The 24,986-nt window shown below is 35.2% G+C and overlaps 1 protein-coding gene and 1 long non-coding RNA gene across 3 annotated transcripts; one reads left to right on the forward strand and one right to left on the reverse strand.

Moving 5' to 3' along the window:
• Positions 1 to 854: 854 nt before the first annotated feature.
• Positions 855 to 7,210, forward strand: LOC130728436 (uncharacterized). Of its 2 annotated transcripts, none has more exons than XR_009015672.1 (4): positions 855 to 973; positions 1,256 to 1,329; positions 1,832 to 4,911; positions 5,014 to 7,210. It is a non-coding gene; the product is annotated as an uncharacterized LOC130728436 (long non-coding RNA). The 2 variants fall into 2 exon arrangements; XR_009015673.1 differs by having other exon boundaries at positions 4,856 to 4,911.
• LOC130728435 (subtilisin-like protease Glyma18g48580) lies at positions 3,150 to 14,925 on the reverse strand. Its single transcript, XM_057579909.1, has 11 exons — positions 14,767 to 14,925; positions 14,529 to 14,638; positions 14,347 to 14,444; positions 13,968 to 14,135; positions 10,295 to 10,418; positions 6,505 to 7,060; positions 4,983 to 5,077; positions 4,627 to 4,884; positions 4,415 to 4,514; positions 4,113 to 4,329; positions 3,150 to 3,902 (listed from the first exon to the last, which is right to left on the reverse strand). Exons 1-11 carry the CDS (start codon positions 14,860 to 14,862, stop codon positions 3,364 to 3,366), a joined length of 2,361 nt encoding a protein of 786 aa, XP_057435892.1. The 5' UTR covers positions 14,863 to 14,925; the 3' UTR covers positions 3,150 to 3,363.
• Between the last annotated feature and the right edge of the window lie 10,061 nt (positions 14,926 to 24,986).

Consider the following 24,986-nt stretch of genomic DNA (forward strand, 5'->3'; position numbering starts at 1 on the left):
GATAAAATAGTTCAATTAATCCAGTTGGATTCGTGTATGCATTAAGCAAACCTTTTAATTACAAATGAAAATGATGATATGATCTCATAAGAAAATGAGTTTATAACTCCCATTTTCTACCTCTTTTTACCATTATATATACATTAAATTAGATTTCATTATGTTGCCATATAGTTAAATTAAAAGAAATATAAATATGATTATACATGTGTATATATATACACATATAGTTGTTGCATTTGTGGGTACATTATGGAGATCTATTTATCTTAAATGAAAATGATGATCCGATAAGGCTTGAAGGATAACAATGGGTGATATTTTTTTTTTTTGAAGGTAACAATGGGTGATATTAACCTTGCAATAAGATTTGAAATAGGTAACGCATGGGTGCAAAATCTTAGAGAAATATAATTCAACTTAAAAATATTTTAGGCTTAATTTAAAAGATTATCATTACTATACACTAAATATGATCAATTTAAAATAGACATCCAATTATATAATTTCATTGATTTTGGTCCCTATAAAATAGCAAACTATTTACTTTAATCCCTCTATTCATTTTTTGACATTTTGTCGCGGTTTAAACCGCCACTAACAAATTTTGTGGCAATTTATTTTCATTAGCGACAGTTTTTAAACACCCACAAAATGCAACGAAAACGGATGGAGGGAGCAAAATCAAAAATTTACTAATTTAGAAGATCAAAATCAATGAAAAAATTAAAGGGTGATCAAATTCAATAATTCACTATCTTAAGTTTTTTTTGAAACTCACTATTTTAAGTTAAGAGCACCAAAAACATATTATAAATTTATAAAACAAAATGAAATTCTAAAAAAGCATTCAAAATAAATATTCATCACTCACTCTGTTTTTGAACTGCAAGAAGTTGAGTTTCTTACATCAATTCCTCCTCTGTTATCTTGTTTTCTCACCAACAAACTTCCCCATGTTCCCTCGCACCAGGTTCCTACTTCTTCTCGCTTTTCCTTCTCTTCTTCCGTACTTTTCATTTCACTCTGTTGCGTTATCTCACCATTTTCAATTTTCATGCTCTGTTTTTCACATTTCGATCAATTAGGGTTTTTATCAAATCACTCTAGTTACAATTTCTGATAACAAATTGTGTTTTCTCAGAAGCTGAATCAACTTCTGATTCGTTTTTTTCTCATATCTAAACTTGCGCAATTTGTTTGTTACGAATGAAATTCTAGCTCGCTCACATGTACATTTGATTTGCATTTGCAGGAAGTGACGCTGTTTGTTTTCTTCCAATGAAGCAGAAAATTGTTTTCAAATCTTGCATCGATTCCAATACACAGGTGAGAAATCAGAAATGTTATGTGTTTTTGTCACAGTTATATCATGGGGCTCTATGCTGAACAAAATTTAAGGGTTAATGATCAAATTAGTATCTAATTTTTGTAAGTGAATTTGATTTTAGTCGTTTGGCGGAAAAATTACAGTTAGTGGCGGTAAAAAACAGCTAGTGATTATAAATTGACCGCCAATGAACGGCATTTTTTGCCGAGAGACTAAAATTAAACTCGCTTACAAAATAAGGACTAATTCGATCATTAACCCAAAATTTTACTACTCTCTTTTAGTGATAAATTTTTTAATAGTTATAATGCATATCATGTGCGTGTGTGGTAGGATCAGATTTAATTTAGCATATGCATGGTTTTAATTTGTCAGCACTCTACAGTAGCAAGTTTGTTTTGTATCAATTTCGCATGATCTTTGTTTGTTTCTCTGCTGTTGTGAGTTGTAATTGTAACTAGCTGGTTTTTACATGGCTTTTGCTGTCTGTTATGTTGTTAGGTGCTGTCGTTGCTATGTGTAAGCGTAATTGGCTATTATGGTGTGATAGCAATCTAAAACAAAAAGAATGAGAAAGAGTTTTGTTGTCATGTAATTGGTGTCTTTAATCTTAATGAACAAAGTTGTGTCACGGTGTTTGGAGAAGTTTATAAAGGAAATTTTAGTAATGAAACCACTGTGGCTATGACGTGGAAATTCTGACGATAAAATCAAGGAGAAGTTTATGTTAGAAGTGGGTACAATTGGTTGAATTCATCATTTCAATCTTAGTTCGCTCAATGGATTTTAGCTTTAAAAGAAACTTGGTAGCACTTGTTTATGAGTACATAGTTAATGAGTCTTTTGATAGATATCTGTTCCATGAAAACAAGACCTTAGGATATGAATAACTTCATGTGATTGGGGCTAGGATAACTACAAGCATTTCTTACTTGGATGAAGAGTGCCAACAAAGAAAATCTATAATGACATAAAACTAGGAAATATTCTTAGATAGGAACTTCAATTCTAAATTTACTGATTTTAGTTTTGTTCAATCTATGGAACTGCGAAAATACACACATAACCATGATCGAAGGAAGGGACTCCAGGCTATGCTGCTGATGAGCTTTAGTTGCCATTTCCTATAAGCTGTAACTCACAAGTGTGATGTTTGAAGCTTTAGCTAGCATGCTATTATATGAAATCATAGGTAGGAGGAGAAACCTTGATATATATCTTCCTGAGAGTAGTGGTTTCCAATATGGGTTCAGAAAAAAGTGATGTTGGAAAAGCAGAGGAGTTAATGATTGTATGTGGGGTAGAGGGGAAAAATAAGGAGATATATAAAAAAGAATGGCCAAGGTAGCTTTACTGTTTGTTTAGTACAGATTTGAATCATGGTCTGTAATGAGTCTTAGGTGAATATGATGGATTGTTAAGTTAAAATTATGAAGCCTTTGAACCAATTTCAGCACTTGATGGACCAACTTTAGCTGCTCATTCTAACCAAATGCCATAGACTTATACAACCACTTTCTTCAGACTCTTCTGTTAATGAGCTTGTGAATTTCAAGGATTAGTTATCTGGCAGTATCTTTTTAGGAGATCTGAAGGATGAGAAACAATTGCGGATGGATCCAATCATCAATTAATATGCTATAGAAATTTAGGGTGTAATTAGGGCGTAAAGGTATTATTTTCCTTATTTAGGGTGTTAAGATTTTGGTACGATGTTTTTGGAGGTTCTTACTTGTAAATGGGTGTCTTTATCATACTTGAGAATGGCTGTTTCTCAAGGTGCTCATTATCATGAATAAGTATTCATTTATATTTAAACTAAAAAAGAATACAAGCAGATATAAAAACTGATACAGTAAAGTTTACAAGCATTCCAAAACAAAACATCACTTATTACAAAGCACAAGTCTATGACACCAAATATAAAAACTGATACAGTAAAGTTTATACACAAATACATAGTCTATTGAAGTAGTCAAATGTAGTCATCGACATCTTGATATCCAAACACAAAAAAATTATGACATGTTTTTTCATATGTGTCGAACTGTAATGGGACTCCTGACTATGTGTCTTCCATTTGTCCATCGCAAATCCCCAAATATGTATTTTCTCCGTCGAGTTACACTCGTTGCCTGCACAATAACTTGGAATGTCTTCTTTTCACCAATTTTCTTGAAACTCAAGGAATTTGGAACAACAACAATTTTATGTCCAGGCAATTGGACATTGGCAAAATACGTGCTTGGTGGCCCAACATTGGTGACTGTGCGGGTAACATTTACCACACTAGACATAATGTTTGGTAATGTGATTGAAGGGTAGTTAAAATCTGTTATGCTGTGGGATCCTGAACAAGTAAATGTCTTATTGTTGAGTACTGAAATGGTTTGTTGGTCATATCCAGAAGCACATAAGAAGTTCAAGTAATCAACAATGCTTAGATCATAAACAAGCCCAGGATCAATTGCACTGTTAGGTTGAACATGTCCTGAACCATAAGCAAATGGAGTTGCTAATGTTTTATCAAACGCATCTCGTATAGGCCTGTTGGTGTTATCTCTTGTACTTGCTGCAAGGCCATATGTTTAAACATAAGTTAGTATCTGCCATGGAATGAAGTATCTGAATCTAATAAGACATGGATGCTAGAAGTAAACATAAATCTACAATCATATACTACCTCCGGTACTTATTATAAGAATTAAAAAACTACCTCACGTCCATCAAGAAATATTGTTGTGCGAGGGAGAGAGAGGGAGGAGGGAGGGAGAGAGATTACCTGTGGTCATGATTGCTGATTTAATAGCGGCTGGACTCCAATTAGGATGAAGTGTCTTAATGAGTCCAGCAATACCAGTGACATGAGGGCAAGACATGGAAGTTCCTTGTAGTACATTAAATGGAAACCCTCGACGTTTATCTGATAACAGGTTAGATGCACTTGCAAATAGTGAATAGGCGGCTAGTATGTCCACACCAGGGGCAGTTACATCAGGCTAACATAGAAAACAAAAGTAATCTTATTAAAAGAGTAAGGAAGACAAATGAGGAGTATAATTGATAAAATTCCAAGTGTTTTACCTTGAGTATTGATGGCTGGACTTGGTTGGGTCCTCTAGAGGAGAATGAAGCCATAACCGGAGCTGGCCTTCTTCCAAGAAGTGTTTTAGCTTGGGACATCCTAATTGTATTGAAATATTGTAAGTGGATAAATGGAATCGTTCATTTGTAACATGAAATTTAAAAATTTAACAATTTTAAAAGCTTGTTACTATATAATGATGTGTAATTACCTCACAGTTGTGCTAGCACTCTTGGTGCTTCTTGTTTTTGGTGGAGGAGGTTGTGGACGGCTCACGGAAGACAAAACATGAGGCTCTGAAAGAAGTGTATTTCCATTTTGCTTTTGATTATTCAAAATCATTCCCTTTGCACCTGCAGATAGAGCTTCCTGACCCTCTGCAACTGATTTTATTTTTCCTTCTCGAGTGCATACTACTACTTTTCCTTTTACTTTTGCAGGGTCAAGTGTTCCAGGTCTACAAAGTTGACTAAATAACATACAAATAAAAATGAAGGTAAAATACATGGCATTTAATAAACAAGGCATTTAATTTTAAAGAAATTATTTTTTGATATTTGTACTTACGCGTCTCGATTTGTTGCGTTGGCAAGTTTAGCATCAGTTGAAAGGATCAGAGAAAAAGATTGATTGGGTGGTAAGTTCACAAAAAGACTTCCTCCCTAGTAATAATAAAAAACAATTATTTCCACTACAATAACATGTAATAATAACAATGACCCTTGAAATTTAGCTTAGCTTAAGGGCTCGTTTGGCACGCTGTATTAGGCATGATAGTATAAGCTTATACAATACATTATGAGTTTATCCATTGTTTGGTGATGACATTGTATTGTATAAGCTTATCCATCAAAGTCCCCTTATACGTTAAAATGACGTATTATTTAATCCATCATGTGAGTGATGGATAAGGCATGATAAGGTTGTGACGTATAAGTCACCATCACCACCACCCTCTATTGCTGCCAACTTACACCACCATTGGCACCACCACCACCATCCGATCACCGCCGCCGCCGCCACCACCGCCCTACCGTCACCACTGGTGTTGCCACCACCACCACCACCGCCGCCCTACCGCCACCACCACCATAATCGCCGCCACCACAACCCTATCGCCACCACCACCATAATCGCCGCCACCACCGACACCACAACCACCCTATCGCCACCACCATTGCCTCCACCCTCCACCGTCACCACCACCCTACTAAGTCGCCACCGCCTTACTACCACCACCACACTCTATCGTCGCCAACACCACAACCACCATCGCTGCCACCACCGCCACCACCGATGTTGCCGCCACCACCACCGCCACCGCCCTACCGCCACCACAACCACCACCCTATCGCCACCACCACCATAATTGTCGCCACCACTCTATTGCCACCACCGACACCACAACCACCACCCTATCGCCGCCACCACCACCACCATTGCCTCCACCCTCCACTGTAGCCGCCACCGCCTTACCACCACCACCACCACCCTATCATCACCACCACCACAACCACCATCGCTGCCACCACCACCACCAACCTATCTCCACTGTCACCACCACCGCCACCAACACCAACCTACCACCATTGCCACCACCACCACCAACCTACCACTACTTCCATCACCACCGCCACCACCGTTATAATCGCCTCCATATTTGATTTTTATTTTATATCATTATTCAATATTTCATTAAACATAAAATTGCATTAATTTAAACGATATGGTAAATTATACAGTGTATGTCCAAACGCTGGATAGTATAAGAAAATTATCAGGCCTAATACTATCAGGTCTTATACTATCAGGCCTTATACTATACGTCGCACCAAACGGGCCCTAAATAAACAGACAATTCTATGGTATACAATGCTAAAAATGGGTTTACTTATTAACCGTATCCTTTACATGTTATATATGATATATTCTGTGTTAAAATATATTAGCAAGGAAGTATTTTTAATGAGTAAACCAATAATAATGAGGGTTGTTAGGTTAATTGCGAAAGTTGTTCTACCCTTTATAATAATAACTGGAACCAATAATAATAGTAACAATAATAAGAAGAAATTAAGAAGGATTATACCGTGCTCGTAGTTTGTTGGTTATTGTCATTAACAATTACGGTACTTCTGAACTCTCTATCTATGGTGCTAGCAGCAACTGTGAACACCCATGGAGCCACATTCAAGACAGTTCCAGGTGTTGGTCCATCATTCCCTGCAGATGCAACTAATAATATATTTTTGGCAAGTGCATGGAATGCCCCTATGGAAATTTCATCAGTGAAAATTTCTGTAGAACTGATAGAATCTCTGCCTCCAGCAGATACAGAAATCACATCAACACCATCGCTTATGGCTTGGTCAATAGCAGCCAACAAATCTGCACCATAGCAACTTGCAGGATCGGTTAGAGACCAACACACTTTGTAGGATGCAACTCTTGCTCTTGGAGATCCACCCTTTGCTGTGCCATTACCATTACCAAATACTTGTGCACCAGGAACAAAATTTCCAGCAGCTATTGATAATGTGTGTGTTCCATGACCTACTAAGTCACGTGCTGTTTGCTGCTTTTGGGGAAGTTTGCCCTTGGCTTCTTCATAAGCTTTGTTGAAGAATCTTGCTCCAATTAGCTTCCTAGTTTGTATGACACATATATAGATGAATGAATCTAGAGTTTAATTTTTATGCCCTGATGTAAAGTTTTTTTACACCGTGAACCAATCAGATTTTAAGCATGTGAGAGAATATATATTTTTATTTAATTTCATTAACTGATATGCCACATCCTTACAATCTAATTGGTTGACAGTGTAAACAAACTTTACACTGTCAATGTATCATCCTTTTTCTCATGAATTTATATAGGCATAAAGTGGTGATTTGTATTTCCAACACATATTTTAAAAAGGTAATTTGTATCCTAGCTTCTTGAAACTAATTAATGCCAAGTTTGATATTCATTATCAAATTTTGAGTAATTTATTTTAAAAGCAGCATTGATTTTAACATCAGAATATTAAACACTCAAACAATATAACCCTATAGACTATTTCATCTTTCATGGGTGGTTGCACTATAAGGTTGTTCACAAATCATTACCCTTTTAAAATAATCTGGACCTATTATTATCTCATTTCATGTTCAGACAGTTCTATGGTAAAATATCTTAAAAATTGATTCACACGCACCACAAGAAAACAGTCATTTTGAGGTCGTCATGGACCAAAGAAAAATCTGGTTTTCACAAATTAAAAGGTCTTAGTTAAAAATTTCAACACATAAGAAGCATATTCTATATTATATATACTAAATAATGATATTAACATTTTTTATAACAAATAAAAATATGATTACAAATAGAATTTTTGTTGATATGTTGGATAAACAAATCCCACAACAAAATTAGATACCAAAAATAATTGCTCAATATAAAAATAAGTATTAATATATGCTCTGTTTGGAAGAGATAATTTGAGCTTTTTATAGTTTAAGTGCTTATGTAAGTATTTGAGAGAACTTACGTAAATAGCTTATCGCTTGTATATAAACTATTTTAAGCTTCATAAATTGTTCGAATTAGCTTATGAATAAGAATTTATACTAATAATTTTCTTAAATTAAATTATGAATAAACACATATCCGATAAGTGCTTATTATATAAGCGCTTCTATTTATCCGAAAGGACCAATTGAAAATGGTCTCATTGAAAGCTTTAAGTCTTTAACCATTTATAAGTGTGTAGCTCAATTTCATCTCTGAATATAGCTTGCGTCTGAAAAGTTAGTCCATAGAAGAAGAAAATATCATCGGTGATCATTAATTGTGATAAATATCAATCACGTTAGTTCTTATTGATGACGATCAATTTTGTCATTGTATGGACTAACTTGACCGGCAACTACCATGCACAGGGACGGAACCAGGAAATTTTAGTAAGGGGGCAAAAATTCAACACATATACACTTATATTTAAATGAAAATAGAGTAGAAAAAAATATATAAAAAAAGAGAAAGTAAGAGATTCTAACAGATAATATAACTGAAAAGAAAATAGATAAATAAAAAATAAAGTAAAAATAAGATAGATGTATGAATAAATCATAGTTTCAACTCCTTCGTTATGCACGGGTTTAAAAAACTCATCGTTTGATAAATATTTGGACTGAAATACTCTTATTTAAAGTAGTTATATTAAGGACAGAGAAATATGATTATTAGTTAAGTGCATAGTGAGAATTGTGATAAGTGAAAAATGAAGGTAATAGATAAGAAATATAATATTAGATAAGGGTATATAAGGAAGAAAATGAGAAAAAAATACTTTGGATTTACAAAATAACATATATTTTAGAATATAGTATAAATGTTAAAACAACTTATATTTAGAAATATAGAGTATACCTACTAATGAATGCGTCTCCGATGGTTAGCTTAAGTGTTAAGAGCTATGATACATAAGGGTTGAGGAGGAGAAGGTTCACGGTTCGAATGCTGAAAAGAAAATTTGAAGGAATTTTCTACCTTACTAACAACTAACTACTAACATTTGCCTATAAAAAAAACATACTAATAAATGCTTGTTAATTAAAGCTAAGAAGAAAACCTACTGTTTTTTTTTTTACATCGGTAGAACTAGAAGTGTGCCTCTCCCAAATACTATATTAATATACCTTAGTTTCTTTCAAGTTAATATAACAAGAGTAAGTACCCGTCATATAAAAATATACAAGAGTAAGCATCCATGAATATCAATAAAAGAACATGAGTAACCTGTGGCTTTTCTGATCATGTCAATCACTAGGGGTCACTAGGGGCTTCTTTTTCGGAAATTTACTCTCCTTTGACATAGTATAATGATATAAAAATTGAAGAGGTTGTGTAGATTCAATTAGTAACTAGCCATAGGTTTTTATGCACGGGGCGAATCCATGATATATATTACTATTATAAAAGAAATTTTTTTTGTAGAAGGGGGCGAGTGCCCCATATAAGCTCTACCTAGGTCCGTCCCTGCATGCATGATCACATACAATCGAGATATTTCATTATTCTAAGAATTAACTAGTCTAACACTTACACTTTTCAGGCTTCATTTGGTTGGGCTGAAAAGGTTGAGAAAGAAAACAAAGTAAAGAGAAAACACAAAAATCAAATTTGTTTTCTCTCCTTTGGTTAGATGAGAAAATGAGTAAGAAAGAAAACTGAAAGTGAACCCCATATGTAAATTTTTTCCTCTCTACCATGGAAAGAAAACAGCAAAGAGATTCAAAATAAGACAAAAAGTCATCATTGCCCATGTTAACATGTACGTTATTTTCTTGATACATCGGAAATGAAACATGTACGTTATTTAATTTACTTCTATTCAAATTACTTTCTTTTAGTTTCAAAAATAATAAGATACTAACCGTTAAAATATATATTATAATATTTTTAATGAATATATTATAATAATTTAAGTAAATATTACAATTTGCAATTTTCTATAATATAAACATTGTAACTATAAATATTAACTATTTGTAAAATAATTATATAAGGGTAAAATAGTAATTGTAAATCATAATTCTTTTCTTTTCATCTCCTTTACAACCAAACAACCTAAAAAATTGCCTCATTTTCTACTCTTTTTCTTTTCTCTCACTTTTCTTCTCTATACCAAAAACACCATTAAAATTGATGCCCGAAAGTTAACTTAAGTGGTAAGAGTTCGGAGATATAAGAGATTTGAGAGAAATGGGTGCAGGGTCTAGGGTTCGAACCCTGAGCATGACTAATTTATTAAAATTTCTAACAATTAACATTGTCCAATAAAAAAATACCATCAAAATTGAACATTTAATGAGAGTTAAAGAAAGAATTGGAACCTGTTACATGGAACTTGCTTTGAACCTCGGAGCTTGTTAATCTGACAGATGTTACCACCACGCCATTTTGCAGGGACAGGGCCAATTCCTTTGTCACTAAAACTCTGGGATTCAGGCCAAACACCTGTCCAAGTCGTACGTTATCATGAGAATATTTGAAGAAAAGAAAAGCACGTTGGTGTGGGGTAGGAGTTACAGTTCAAACCTTAATAAATAAACTAATTTGTTAATATTACTAATAACTAATATTGACCTATAAAACAAAAATGCACAAAAAAAACAAATCCTTCACTTTGATATTAGATTCGTGGATTGGATTAAGAACAACCTAATTCATAAGCTGAATATGATTTTTTAAAAATTAATGTTAGCAGATAAAGAATATATTGTTAATAGCATTAACTAAATATTATAATTTTTTATAGTAGAAAGATAGTACGGGTGAGAATTTTTAACATGATATATAATAGAATTGCCTTAGAACTTAACATAATCTTTTGGATTTAATTTATATGCATTGCTAATGTAAAGAGTTTACGCATACATTAATGGATGAGGTTCACAATTCTGCTGGCTCCTGCTGAAATTTGTTGAAGGTGTTTGTGCTCTCTGCTACTTGGTGTGGAGGTTCAGGAATTTCAAGCTGCCCGTGTGAGTGATGAACGGAGCCACCCCGTGCCTACCCGGAAGTGCGAATCGTGTGTAGAAGCAGCCACGCGGTGAATGGAACCTTGAAGATGAATGTTGATGCGGCTTGTGTCTAGGACAAGTGAAAAAATGGGGTTGTGTTTCTGAGACTTTGAAGGAGAGGTTTGCTTTGCCGCGTTTCTATTTTGTGATTCAGAAAATGGGGGTAAATTTTTTGGAAGCCATAATGGGCATCAAGAAAGGCTTGCTTCTGGCCTTTAGCATGGTTTTAGAAGGCTTATGGTGGAGTATGATTTTGAGATTGTAATTCCCGTAATTTATATCAGCCTTCTCTTTTTGAGATCAAGTGGTTGGCTCAGAGTTTGATTTTATTTCATTTTGTCATGTATATAGACGTACATGCTAATAAGGTAGCTTATTGTCTATCTAAATATTCAGACTCCCATGGGGGTGAGATACGGACTGAGAGTCTTTCTATTTGTTTTAACATTTGTATTCGGTTGGATATTCTGCCGATCTTAATTGAATGAATCATTTTTTTCCATAAAAAAAATATTTAATTAACTCTCTACATTTTTTTTTTAATATTTTTAAATACAAATTGAAATATTCTAAATGACTATGTGAATCTCTTTTACACTACCATCAATTTTTTTTTTAAAGATGTTGTTATCAGTTCAAAAAACAGTTACATGTCATTCACAATAAATATTTTTCGGGATTTAAATTTTATACTCATATCCTTACGTGGTCTAGCTTACTTGTCACTAGACTATAACACTTTGTTAATACATTCATCTATTATTTGATTATATTTAATTCCATTTATATATTTTTCTATTTCTTTATTTTTTTCAATTACATCTCATTATACTTTTTATTCTCTTTTAATTATTCTTCAATCTCTTTGTATGTAGGTGAAAAATTAGATATAATTTTCTTTTATTTACATAAGAACTTAGATCCAACCAAAAACATTTGATATATATCGGCCATCACCTTCTTCTAGATCTTTATATTTTTTTTTATATATTATCTCTATTTTTAATCATATCATTACCCAGGCTTCTCCCAGTAGTTTAATAGGGTAGTGTAAACTTATCATTTCACAATCTTAACAACTCATTGTTTGTCTTCACTTTTTCAGAATAATGTACTTTTATATTGGTCAATAATAAAAGTTGGAAAGACTTGGAATTCTTTGAAACTACTTTACTTATGAAATGCACAATTCTCCATCCCACACATCCCAAATTGACTCACACATGCACCATGCGATCTAGTGGTAAAATAAAATATATTATGTTAAGCACTCAAGAAAGCATCTTGCCAACTCAACAAAGTCTGTAGATCTTGTCTCCAAGCGGGTTAGTTAGATTTCAGTTTGATTTGTATGAGCTTTTCACCTTAATTTTTATAAAAATTATCAGGAATTAAAATTAAATAAATCTTTTCTTTCAAATCGCATTTTTTTTATGAGAAATTAGGCCTAAATATATTGGAAGTCCTCTATTTTAGGGCTCTTTTGGTTTAGGCCCCATAAAAAAAATTTCTTGGGAAAACACCCACAAAATGTCCACGTCAGCTTCCGTCTGCTGAGTCACTTTTTTTTAACGGACTTTGAGGGCAGGGACTAAAAGAAGAGTTTAATTGATATGTACTGACAGTGTAAAATAATTTTACACAGACATCCAATTGAATTCCGTCAAATCAAAAAATATCTTATTCTTTTAATTAAAATTAAAGTCAAATCTAATTATCTCTCTTATGTGACATGCTTTGATTGGATGACTGTGTAAAACTATTTTACACTGTCAGTGCATATCCATTAAACTCCTAAAAGAAACTATTATTTTTCATTGAGAGAAACTTAAATCAAGTTCCTTAAATCTATTTCATCAAGTTTACCAATCATGTGATGTCACATGTACAACTATTTCTAAATATAAATGTCATTTATTAAGAATTTATTGTCAAAATTTGAAAAATTACACATAAACTTGATAGAATGGAGGTAAGGAACTTGATTTAAGTTTTATCATTTTTCATTTACGAGTGTTTTCCCAAAAAAAAAAATTATGGGGGCCCAAACCAAAGGAGCCCTAAAATAGAGGAACCTCCAACATATTTAAGCCGAGAAATTAAATTGAATGTGTTTATTTTTACAAGATAGAAATAATACTACATTATTAATTAAGTCAATTTTATAAGAACCAACAAACTATTTCTGTCCATTATATTAATTTATACAATTTTTTTATATTCACAAAAAAATACTAATTTTCTAGAATTACTCTTAATCCATTTTTTCAATTACCCTTAGTAAGAGAGAGAAGAGAGTCAACTTATAAATTATGCTTTGTTTACTACTTATTAAAAATTAAAAAAAAAAGGTTGTCTAATTTATCTCATGGATTAATTTAACCTCATGATAAGACCAATGACATTTCATATAAATAAGTAAAAAAATTGTAAAATTTTTAATTCACTTATCTTAAATGTTATTAGTCCACCTTGAATGACGTAAAAATTAGATAACCCCAAATGAAAGATGTTGAATAACTAAATTTAGATATATTTGCCAAAAAAATAATTAATACAACATAAAATTTAAGTTGATTCTTACAAAAAAGCAACTAAATTATACTCTTAGTTTGGTACTTATAAATAATTAAGATTCTCGGTCTATCACTCCGATGAAATTGGATCATGTCAATTAAAACTCACCACTATAAAGTTTTAAATGTTAAATTTATATTCTTTTAATTAATATTACATAATTTTATTGATTAAAATAGTAAATTAGACAATATTTATTTTGAGTACAGAGGATCTCAATCGATTCTTAGTTTACATCCTTTAAAAGTTAAAATATGACCCACATCACATCATGCCTTTTAATTTACCTATTAGAGTTAGGATATTCTCTCATTACAAAAATTTAAAGCATTAAGTTAGAATGTTGTTTTCAAAAGAATTGTTAATAGATTAAGATTGGATTATAAAGATAGTGTGGTAAAGGTACCTGTATCAATGCTACCTATGATGGTGTTTTCACCAAATCTTCCTTTTTGCCATGCTGTGGTCTTACCATTTCCATTAGCATTCCCACCCAGTCCAAGAAACTCCCATGAACGGGTTGTGTGCAGTTTATACTCCTTGCTCACAAACACAGATACTACATTTGGTTTTTCTGCATCAGTGGAAACATAGTGTCAAATGTATATATAGTATTGATTCTGAAGTTAAAATCAATTCAACGAAGTTTTAGGAGCTTCTCAGTTTCAGAATTGATTTTGAGAAGAAAGAAGCTGATCCAAACATGATAATAGCGAATTTGAAGTGGTTAAAACACTAGATCTGGAAGGTATATTAAATTAAACATATACTTTTGACTTTCTTACTTGCAATATCTGCTGCTTCTTCCTGTTCAAGTAAAGCAGCAAAGCCATTGATGTGTTTATTATATGAATAAAGAATTGCTTCTTTGGCCTTCTCATGGCTGTCAATGATCATCAACATGTCATTCAATTTCTTCTAAAAAAGAGCTTAAGCTAAAATGATGATTTTTTCATTTTATATGTACCTTCCGAAGACTGAACTCAGTAAATCATAATGAGAAGATGTGGCAGTTTCAAGATCACCAGAGGAAGGTGTTGGACCATGATAATGTGCTCCCAAGTATACAATGTAACACTGAACAGGTAATAAAAAATGTATAACCAGAGTCCAATTAAATTCATTAAAATCATCTCAATTTCAAAGTGGTAAATCCAAAACAAAAAATGCAAATGATGAGCAATTATAAAGCAAAACAGGCCTACCTTTTTGCTGGCCTGAACAGCACTCAACACTGAAACTGAAAAAAGAAAAGATGAGACCAGAAGGTGAAGGTATAAGATTGAACGAGCCATTAGCATAGAGGCTCTGGGGCTCTGTGTCCTCTGTTTGTGTGAGTGTAAAGGAATATAATTCAATATATACTGGAAAAAAGGACAGCTGGAAACTACTCTTCTTGAAGTTAGTAAATAAGATGTTATTCATCCTAAATTTAAAATGTATTATAACTTTATAAGTTCCATGTGCTTAACGATGGATTTGTCTTATTCGTTGAATTTTGAAAAAAGCTAACTATAGAATTTAAATTATTTATTTTTATGTCTAACTCAATTGTTTCTTGTGTACAACAACCCAATTAATAGCTCACTTAAAATTTAAATTATTCATTTTTGTGTCTAACTCAATTGTTTCTTGTGTACATCAATCCAATTAAATTTTTCTATTAAACCATGTCATGTGATATCAACACATGAGAGGATCCAAGACCTCATATATTGGTGTACTCTAGGACTTAGATAAGTTAAGCATTTATTAAATGATACATGAGTTCAAACCCTGAACATAATTAATAAGGATTTCTTTGAAATGAGATGAGAACACCCGTAAAAGGAAAAAATAAATGAAACCATACGGATGAATTGATGTCATGATCGATATTACGACGTCTTGTTATAAATTAAGTCTAGTCAGTCACATGTTATTTTAATTGAAAATAATTTTGAATGATTGGTAATCTATATAGCTTTTCTTATTTTAATTTGTATGATCATCCTTCATTCACTATGAGAAAATTAAGCCTATTCGGCGTCAAAATTTGGCATTAGTCCTGACACCACTTTTATTCTTTAGGCCGACGCAAACTGATGTAAAGAGTGCTGACTAAGGATTATATGGTCGTTTTCCCTTGCTTTCTTTCTTTATTTTTATCTTTTTAAGTCTTAATTAGTGTCTTTAGTAATAATTTAGTCTTTTTATGTTTTAGTATCATCTTTTCATTTTAGTCCTTTTAGAGTCTTAATTTACACTTTTAGTCCTTCAGATTGAGTTTTTTGCATTTTGGTCCCCAGTCTAGATGTTAGAGTATTTGGGGTATTTTGAGGGAGAATCTTTGTGCCAATGATAATCTGAATTATCATAGTTTTGTGTGCATTAGAATGGTATTTTGTGGTTGTAAAGATGATTTGATGGTGTGTTTAGTGTGCAACACTCATTAATTGTTCATGATGGAAGTGCAATGGAATCTTTCTTGGTAAGGAATGGCAAAGGCCGATGATGATTAAGGGCCAAGGGCAGGGTCAACCCCATTAATGAGGTCTAAAACAAATTTAAAGTGAGACATTTTTATCTAAAAAAACATTTATTTATTAAAACTTTAATTTTACGTAAAAATAAATTTTTTATTTAAAACTAATATTTCACAATTGGAAACAAAAAATTTAGAGAGAAACACAAAAATATTGTAATTTCTTGTATGAAAGCGAGTTGCAGTAGCATGTATTGAATTTCAGATACTATTGTTCCTTGAAAAATTGAAAAATTGCAGAGTTAATCTCTCATTTTTATATTTTTTATTTATTAGTTAGTAACAATTAAAGATGGAATTGGGGAAGTTAAACGCGGGATTGAGATGAAGTTTTGTTGTTGTCGTTGTCCTCTGTTCAATTTTTCATTGAGTTTTGTTCAATTAATCAGGGAACTGGGGAAACCAAACATTTGCCAAACTACTCAAATGTGAGATGAAGTATTTTTTTTCGTTTCATGGAGGCTATTGGGCTTGATTTTTTGAACTGAAACCTTAATTTTTAATTGAGGCCTTATTTACCAAAAGACTATTGAACTTAACATTAATGAGAGGTCTTTTTTACTTAGTAATTTTTGGGGGGCCTAAAGCCCTTGCTTAAGCCACATGGGCTTTTTGGCAATGTGAGCCGAAAGAAGAGCAAAAGATGCTGCCAAACAAGGTAGTCATGCATGTGCGTGCACAACAGACACGCACATGTGTGTAAGGTCGGCAAGGTGGCATTCTGGGTGAACAAGCCACGCATGTGCGTGCACATAGGCCACGCACATGCGTGGATGAATAGTAGCATGGCACATTGGCACGAATGTGCGTGCAAGAATGCCACGTACATGCGTGGCTCACCTGTCATTTTGCTTGGTGGGTGGAGGTGTAGGTTTGGAACCCTAGGGAGGGAGTTGATGAGGGTTTCCCGTGATCCTAGGGATTCCTTACCCCGGGACCAAGTAAAATCCCCCAGGGCTAGGGAAAGACTCAAGAAAGTTGAGGAAGAAGGAAGAAATAAGAAGGATTCCATTGAGGGCTTTAGTGGGGATGCAGCAGAGGCAGTCATTGATGTTGATGCAGAGTTGAAAGGGAGGGAGTTGATGGTTTTGATGTTGGATCTTTCGGAGCCTTATGACATTTTGACTAGGGCGCGAAGTGCCACTTTGATGAGAAAACACATAGGCATGGAGTATGATTGCACAAATGATGTTGCACTCTACCAGGTTGCAACCCAAATCAATGCGCGCATGTTTTCTTAAGGTAGCATAGGTATAGTTTTGGGCATTGGTTAGTTTTTTGGTCATTATGGGCTTTTAGTTTTTTCTTGGTGCTTTGGGTGTTTGACTATTGGCTTTGGAGGCTTTTGTTTCCTCTGTGGTGCTTTACTAGATTGGTTTTATCTTTATGAATTTGATTGTCTGTCTTTGCTATTTTTTTCCCTTTTAGAAGAGTTGTATATCTTTGACGTTTTCCTTTCTAATAAGCCTAGTTTTTTTTTCCACTCAATAAAACATGTGAAGAGAAATTTGTTCCTTTTATTTTCTCACCATCCAAATAATTTATAAAATCTTATTTTCCTCTTATCTTCAAGTTTTTTTATCTATTTAATTTTTTTTCCCACATCCAAATAAAGTGGACGGCTCTTCTGTAATTCTTAATCTTATCTTTTCCGATCACCGTGTACTTAGTTCATAATCTAGTTCTAGATCTTATATATGTTTTCTTTCTCTTGATTTTATTACTTTTTCATGCATGTTCCGTGCAAGTATTTAATTTATAGTTTTCATGATTTTATTCCATCATCGAGCATCCTGGAGAGAGCCCCTTGTCGCTAAGAATAAAAAAAGAAAAAAAATACAATTCAAGGATGTTAGGTAAGAATGAGCCAAAATTAGAAAGCACAAAATAATGAGATAGCATTAAATTTCTTTTTTTTTTATAAACCAAATCATATATTGAATTAAAAGTACAAAGGTACTACAACCCAATATAATATAGATTTAAGCTACAAAGCATAAAGAGCAAGAAAACATCAATCTAAACTAGTTAATATCAATAAAATAGGCACTAAGGCTTTATTTGATAGGGAGGGGTTTTGGTAGAGAGAAATGGGGAAGAGAGAGTTAGGGGAGGAAGGAAAAAGTATGTGTGTTTAACAAGTGGAAAGAGAGAGATAGATGAGAGAAAAAGTGGTGGGACTCTCTCCAATTTGGAGAGATCGCTGATCCCTGATTTTTTTAATTTTTTATCTAACGTTTCGCACTTTACTGGCTGTCTAGGACCATCCCTTTCACATCAGACCGCCAGAAAAGTGTTTAATATTACAAATTTATATTTTTAATCACCAATGCACTTTACTGGCGGTTTTTACTGCCATAAATTGATTTTATTTAGAAATATTCATTTTTAAATACAAAAAGTAAAATTCTCTCATCTCCATCTCTCTTCTCATTTTATCATACCAAATAACCTCTAAATCTACTATATTTCTCACGTATTTCTCTCTACTCAACTTCTATCTTCTCTACTTTCTCTTGTCTACCAAACAAAGCCTAAGAGGAATCAACAGAATAACATTTGTATCCCTTCACTAGTCTTCACCAAATCTAGCCAAGTATCTGGACTGGGCGAGCCCCCCACTCCCTAGAAGGACTCGTCCAGAGGTTGCCCGACCCCAAGATTAGGCACTCGCCAAGGGCGAAGGCTTAGATCTAGGAATAACGAGTATCCCCCTCTAGGACGATCGCAAGAGGCGATCGTTTTGTGTAAGGGAGTTGAACCTAGCGTAGTACGACCCAACAAGCCCATTAGGGGTACACTTAAGACCCATGTAACCTCCATAAAAGGGGGTCTGTCACACATTGTACGAGACTTTTACCATTTCTGTCAAAGGATTAGGCTATTACAATTCCTAAGCTCTGCTAGGGTTTGGGGTCTACTCCTTCTTTGAGTGTTCATTATCGAAACATTTTGGCACCGTTTGTGGGGATCGGTGAACTCTTGATTCCTGGACCACGTGTATACGGTACTTGCTTTCTTGTGTTTTCTCTATGAGCATGGATACACGACGACAAAGGCGGACCTCGCCGGAGAGAAGGCGCATCTCGCCTCCACAGCGATATCTGCCACCAAATCAGGTGAATGGAGTGCTGCATTGTGTGGAAAGGCAATATCTAGGTCACAACGGGCTAGATCTGGAGAATCAAATTCCAGATTTGGCCAATTGAATTCCAGATCTGGCAAGCCGAGTTCCATATCTCGATAATCAAGGACCACCGCCACCTCCACTTACTCCGCCATCGCCTTCACCACCGCGATCTCCATTGTATTCTCCATCACCGCCACCACCACCACTCGCGGTTACGTAGGAAGGTTGGGCGCGGATGATGCACAATATTGGAGACATTTAGCGACGTAACGAGCATTTACTGGCTCAACTTGATTACTTCCGATATGAGCGGTAGGACAACAGAGTTCGAGAGGCGGAGACTCTAGTGGAGTTTCGTACATTCTCAGCGGCGGTTGAGAATGTAGCGATTCTGGAGAACCTGAAAACCTTGGTGTTGGATTCGTATAGTGGTGATACTGACCCTAAGAATCACCTCTTGTACTTCAACACAAAAATGGCGATTAGTGCTGCTTCAGATGCTGTGAGGTGTCGGATGTTCCCGTCAACCTTCAAGGCAACGACGATGGATCGGTTTGCTACTCTCCCACCAGGATCCATATCAAACTTCAGGGAATTTCTTCGAAGTTCTTGATCCAGTTTTTGGCGAATAAAATTCAGAAAGTGACGCTAAATGATCTATTCAACATTCGCCAGTAGACGCGCTATGGAGCTACCTTGTTGAAGGTGGAGGATTCGATGCCTGATTCTTGCGCCAGGCGTTCAAAAATGGTTTGCGCCCTGGATCCTTGAATATCAAGTTAAGTCGGAAGTCAGAAGCCGGCAGCTTCAATGGCTAAAGTTCGGGCGAGGGCACACATGTACTTTTTGGAGGAAGAGGACAAAGCATTCAAGCACCAAGGAAGAAAATGGAGACGGAAGGAGCATCGTCTAAGCATGTGGCGAAGGACCGGAGTAGTGGTGAGCGTGGAGAGAATAGTAAGCATAAAGAAGGAAAGGCTCCGCAGATGGTAAAGCCGGCGAGACAGGCTGCATATCAGCCTCGCGGATCTTATGAGAATAGGCATCCTTGGCAACAACAAGGACTTGCTCCGAGGCGAGCATAAGTTAATTGGGAGCTTGACACAAATCTGACGGATATTTTCCGTGAGATTAAGGATGCAAACATGGTTGGCGATCCTGAATTAGCTAAGCACCCGCCAAGGGATGTTGACTAATTAGTAGTGTGAGTATCATCGTACGGTGGGCCATGGCATTGATGATTGCTACACTTTAGAGCGGGAGATTGAGAAGCTTATAAGGGCGGGACACTTGCGACGTTATGTACAACGTAATGATTGCCATCAAGCGCCAGTGAGGGAAGAGAATAAGGAAACTTTAGACACAAGGACGCGCGGGGTAGAGGAAACATTCGCCAGCCAGGGGTTAGGACCATCGTCCGGCAGGAACAACACGATCACATGCGGATTTGGAGGAGGGGTGAGACGAATATCGCTCAAAAGAGGCATGTTCAGGCGGTTTATTCAATTCAAGAGATACCTTGGGGATTTGATCATCCAGACATCACAATCTCAAAGGCCGATTTTGCCGGAATCAAACCACACAAGGGTGATCCGATTGTGGTTCAGTTGAGAGTGAACAATTTCAACATAAGGTGTGTGCTTCTGGATCAGGGTAGTTAAACAGATCTCATTTATGGTGATGCATTTGACAAACTAGGATTGACGAATAATGATTTTCTCCCATATATGGAAACCCTCGTTGGGTTCGCCCGCGAGCAGGTTTGGGTGCGAGGTTATTTTCACCTTGACACCATCTTTGGCGAAATGGAGAATGTGAAGGTTTTGAAGGTGCAGTGTCTGGTGATACAGGCGGTGGCTTCTTATAATGTGATTATCGGAAGAAACACTCTAAATTGCCTATGTGCGGTGATTTCAATTGCTCATTTGGTGGTCAAGTACCCGCTGGACAATGGAAAGATTGGGCGAACCATTTTTTTTTGGTAGGAAAAATTAATATATGGAAGGAAGTACTAGGTGTACTTCAAACCAAAAAATACAAAGAAAGAAAAAGAACAGGGAAGACAAAACTACCGTCCAGAACTTTTATCAGTAACGTACAAGAGAAAAACAAGGGCTAAATAGAAACAAAACTAACGCCCAAAGTGAAAACCAGGGCACTTCCAGTTACTTCACATGGCCTGTAGGCTCTTGACACAAGCATTAATAGCAAGCTGGTGGCTATCCTTCAAAGATAATCACGATCAAATTCCTCTTGGTTCCATTCCATAATAGAGGTACTCATATTGCTTACGCTGAAGAAAGAAGACAGCATAGGAATAATTATATGCAACCCAAACAGTAGGAAGGATTGACTAGCCATTCGTACATAGAGACTCTGAAATTTTCGCACCTTGCTCTAAGCCAATTCCACGCCCTTAGCTAGGCTAGTTCCCACACTCTTTCAGCAATCTTCTCCCCTCCTTTGAATATGACATTATTTCTGGTTACCCACAGAGACAGATTGGGCGAATCATGGTGGATCAAAGGCGGGCCTGTGAATGTTACAATAATTGTTTGGACTTGTATGAGAAGAAGAGAGAGACCACAAATGACCCGGGTTTTGTCCTACTTTTTCGGGTCATTTATTTGATTATTTTCATTATTTTTTCTTGTCTCATGTAATGTTTCATGTTTTTTCATGCATTTTCCCCTATTGTTGTGCATTTGTATGTGTTAGGTAGTTCAATGGTTCTTTAGGATCCTTTTTCGTATTTTAGTATAGTTTTGGGTCTCTTAGCATTTGTCATTGGTCTTGGGGGTTCTTGTGTAAAAAGGATGCTTAATATTATGATATTTTCCCTGGTGCTTTGATGAGTTTGGCAGGTTGTAACTGAAGGAATGTGAAAGATCAAGAGGCTTGGAGCCTTGAATGGTGCAATGAAGAAGGCTGAAGTTAGAATTTTTGGCGAGCAATTGACGCTCGGGCGCCCAGCATAACAGAAGCAAGAATGCTGAAAAAATCAAGGATGGCGCTCGAGCGCCTAGCACTCTAAAGCCAACATAAACTTTTCAATCAATTGGCGCTCGAGCGCCAATTCCTAGAGCGAATGGGCGATGAGAAGGAAAAAGTTGTTCAACAAGGGGTAGATAAGCTTTTGGCGACTCAATATCCCACGTGGCTGGTGAACAAAGTTGTTCACACGTGGTTAAGTATCCCACGTGTGGAATGTGTACCGATTATATAGGCCTCAACAAGGCCTGTCCTAAAGATTCATACCCATTGCCGAGCATTGACAAACCGGTTGATGGAGCGTGTTGTTGAGCTTAATGGATGCATATTCTGGTATAATCAAATTCGAATGCACCCGACGGACGAGGATAAGACAACATTCATGATTGCAAGAGTCAAATATTATTATCACACAATGCCTTTTGGGTTGAAGAATGCAGGAGCGACCTACCAGTGGCTCATGGATAAGGTCTTCGCCGAGAAAATAGGGGAAAACATAGAAGTGTATGTTGATGATATGATAGTAAAGTGAGTGATTGGCGCGAGTCATTATGAGGATCTGGCCAAAGCTTTTGGCGAGATAAGGAAGCATAACATGCACTTTAATCTAGAGAAGTCTTCTTTTGGAATTCAATGAGACAAGTTTTTGGGATTCATGATTACATCTAGGGGAATTGAAGTCAACCCAGACAAGTGTAAGGCTATACAGAAAATGAAGAGCCCTGACTATGTAAAAGAGGTTCAATGATTGACGGAGCGCATCGCCGCTCTATGAAGATTTTTGCTTCATTCAGGTGATAGGTCAGCTCCATTTTTCAAGTTTCTTAAGAAGAATGTGATGTTCGAATGGACTATTGAATGCGAAGAGGCTTATACCCACAAGAAGGAGATGTTATCTACACCGCTAGTCTTATCGAAGCCAATTCAAGGAGTTCCGTTGCGCATGTACTTTTTCAGTTAGTAAAAACGCCATAAGCTCGTCGCTCTTGCAGGAAGTGGATGGCGAACAAAAGATTGTTTATTTCGTAAGCCATACTTTACAAGGCGCAAAAATTAGATATCAAAAGATTCAGAAGGCGACACTTGCGGTACGTGCAGGTGACCGTCCGAAGATTGAGGCCATATTTCTAAAGTTTCCAGGTAAAGGTACATACTGACTTGCCTTTGAGGCAAGTGCTGCGTAAGTCTGATTTGTCAGAACAAATGGTGACTTGGTCGGTGGAATTATCAGAGTATGGTTTGCAATATGACAAACGAGGAAGGTTGAGGGCCCAAGCATTAGCTGATTTCATGGTAGAACTAACTCTGAAAACGGCGAGAAGCTGATTAATATATATTTTTGAAATAAATTAATATTAAAATACTATAAATATAAACTTATACACTTGTATGCGTCACTCGAGAGTTGCAAACACAAAAAAAAAGTTGAAAAATGTATGATTGATAATAGTAAAGAAAATATGTGTTCAACAACAATGAATGTAGTTGAATGTGATTTATAAGAATGTTTTTACCAATAATTGATTAGCACTTGCACCGCAAGTGTCGCCTTTAATTTAAATATAAATGATAAATTAAACTCAAATATAATTCTAATTTAATGACTTATATTTGAGTTTAATTTATCATTTAATTCATACTTTTATTTCATCCGTACATGACGCGGAATCAATACTAGTTTAAGAACTAAAAACAAAACACAAAACATTTTTTTAAATGTGTTGGAATTTTTTAAAACAGAAAATGAGTCAAAAGAAGTTGTGACAAACATATTTTTGATTTTAACAAGTGACGAACTATATCCATTCGCGGTGGTCACTGCTGTCCTACATGACTTTAAAAAAATAGGTTCATTTAGTGTACGCAACTTTTATTTTATGCAAGGTTGCACAACTCTAGAAATACCCGTGTTTTCTGTCTTTTTCATTTGAAAAATAAATACAAATATATTTTCAGTTTTAGCCCATATGTAACATAAATCTTGATTCTCACCCATACTTCATCTAATTTATTCTTTTCCTATCATTTATGAAATTAGCAAATGGTCCTGGACATGAGATATATTCATCAAAGTTTATTAGATTTAATGGACCCTAAGCCACTAAGGTTTGCTTTCTTTTTCCTCCTACTTCTAGCTAATCTCTTAAAAAATGGATCGAATTGAGAGTCAATAATGCTAAACTTTTAATAGCATAATAATTTAAAAATAAACATCTCCAAACAGAAAAAGAAATGAAACATACAACTGGATATATATGCATGTCATGGTCCGAGGCAGAATTTTGAACGGAGGTTGTCCAGAATCTCTGCATACTCCATTTGAGTTGCCTCATTACAAAACACTTCATCCCAGATCTTGCATAAATCATCCTTATCTCCTGAATATATCTAAATATATCTCATCAAAAAGCTAAACAAACACATGAGATATATTCATAGCTTCTGGGTCTGAAACACGATGATAGGGTAAAATTGGCTCGGGGTAAAACATGTTAATATCAATAGATTTGGGGAAATTTTATATTTTAAGAAACTAGTGGGCCAGAACATAATTTAGTAAAATAAAAAAATTCAAAATGAAATAACCTGGGAGGGAACCTTCTATAGAAGGTTTTTCTAGGGTTGTGCAACCTGGCACAAGGAAAAAGTTGTGCAAAGTAAATGAACCCTAAAAATATAGATACAATTTTCAAAAATTGTAATCAAACAACATCGCAAGTTAACCAAAAAAATATATATCTTCCACCGCAAGGAGATCGACGACGAAATTTAAAGAATAC

Source organism: Lotus japonicus, chromosome 1 (assembly GCF_012489685.1).
Source record: "Lotus japonicus ecotype B-129 chromosome 1, LjGifu_v1.2".
NCBI lineage: Eukaryota > Viridiplantae > Streptophyta > Magnoliopsida > Fabales > Fabaceae > Lotus > Lotus japonicus.

Bases quoted from the DNA above. Each gene is read 5' to 3' on its own strand.
- LOC130728435 (XM_057579909.1), bottom strand. From the start codon at position 14,862: ATGCTAATGGCTCGTTCAATCTTATACCTTCACCTTCTGGTCTCATCT. The intron at 14,445-14,528 runs GTACATATAAAA...GATCATTGACAG, and splicing joins CTGAGTTCAGTCTTCGGAAG to CCATGAGAAGGCCAAAGAAG. The intron at 3,903-4,112 runs GTAATCTCTCTC...ATGGCCTTGCAG, and splicing joins ATCAGCAATCATGACCACAG to CAAGTACAAGAGATAACACC.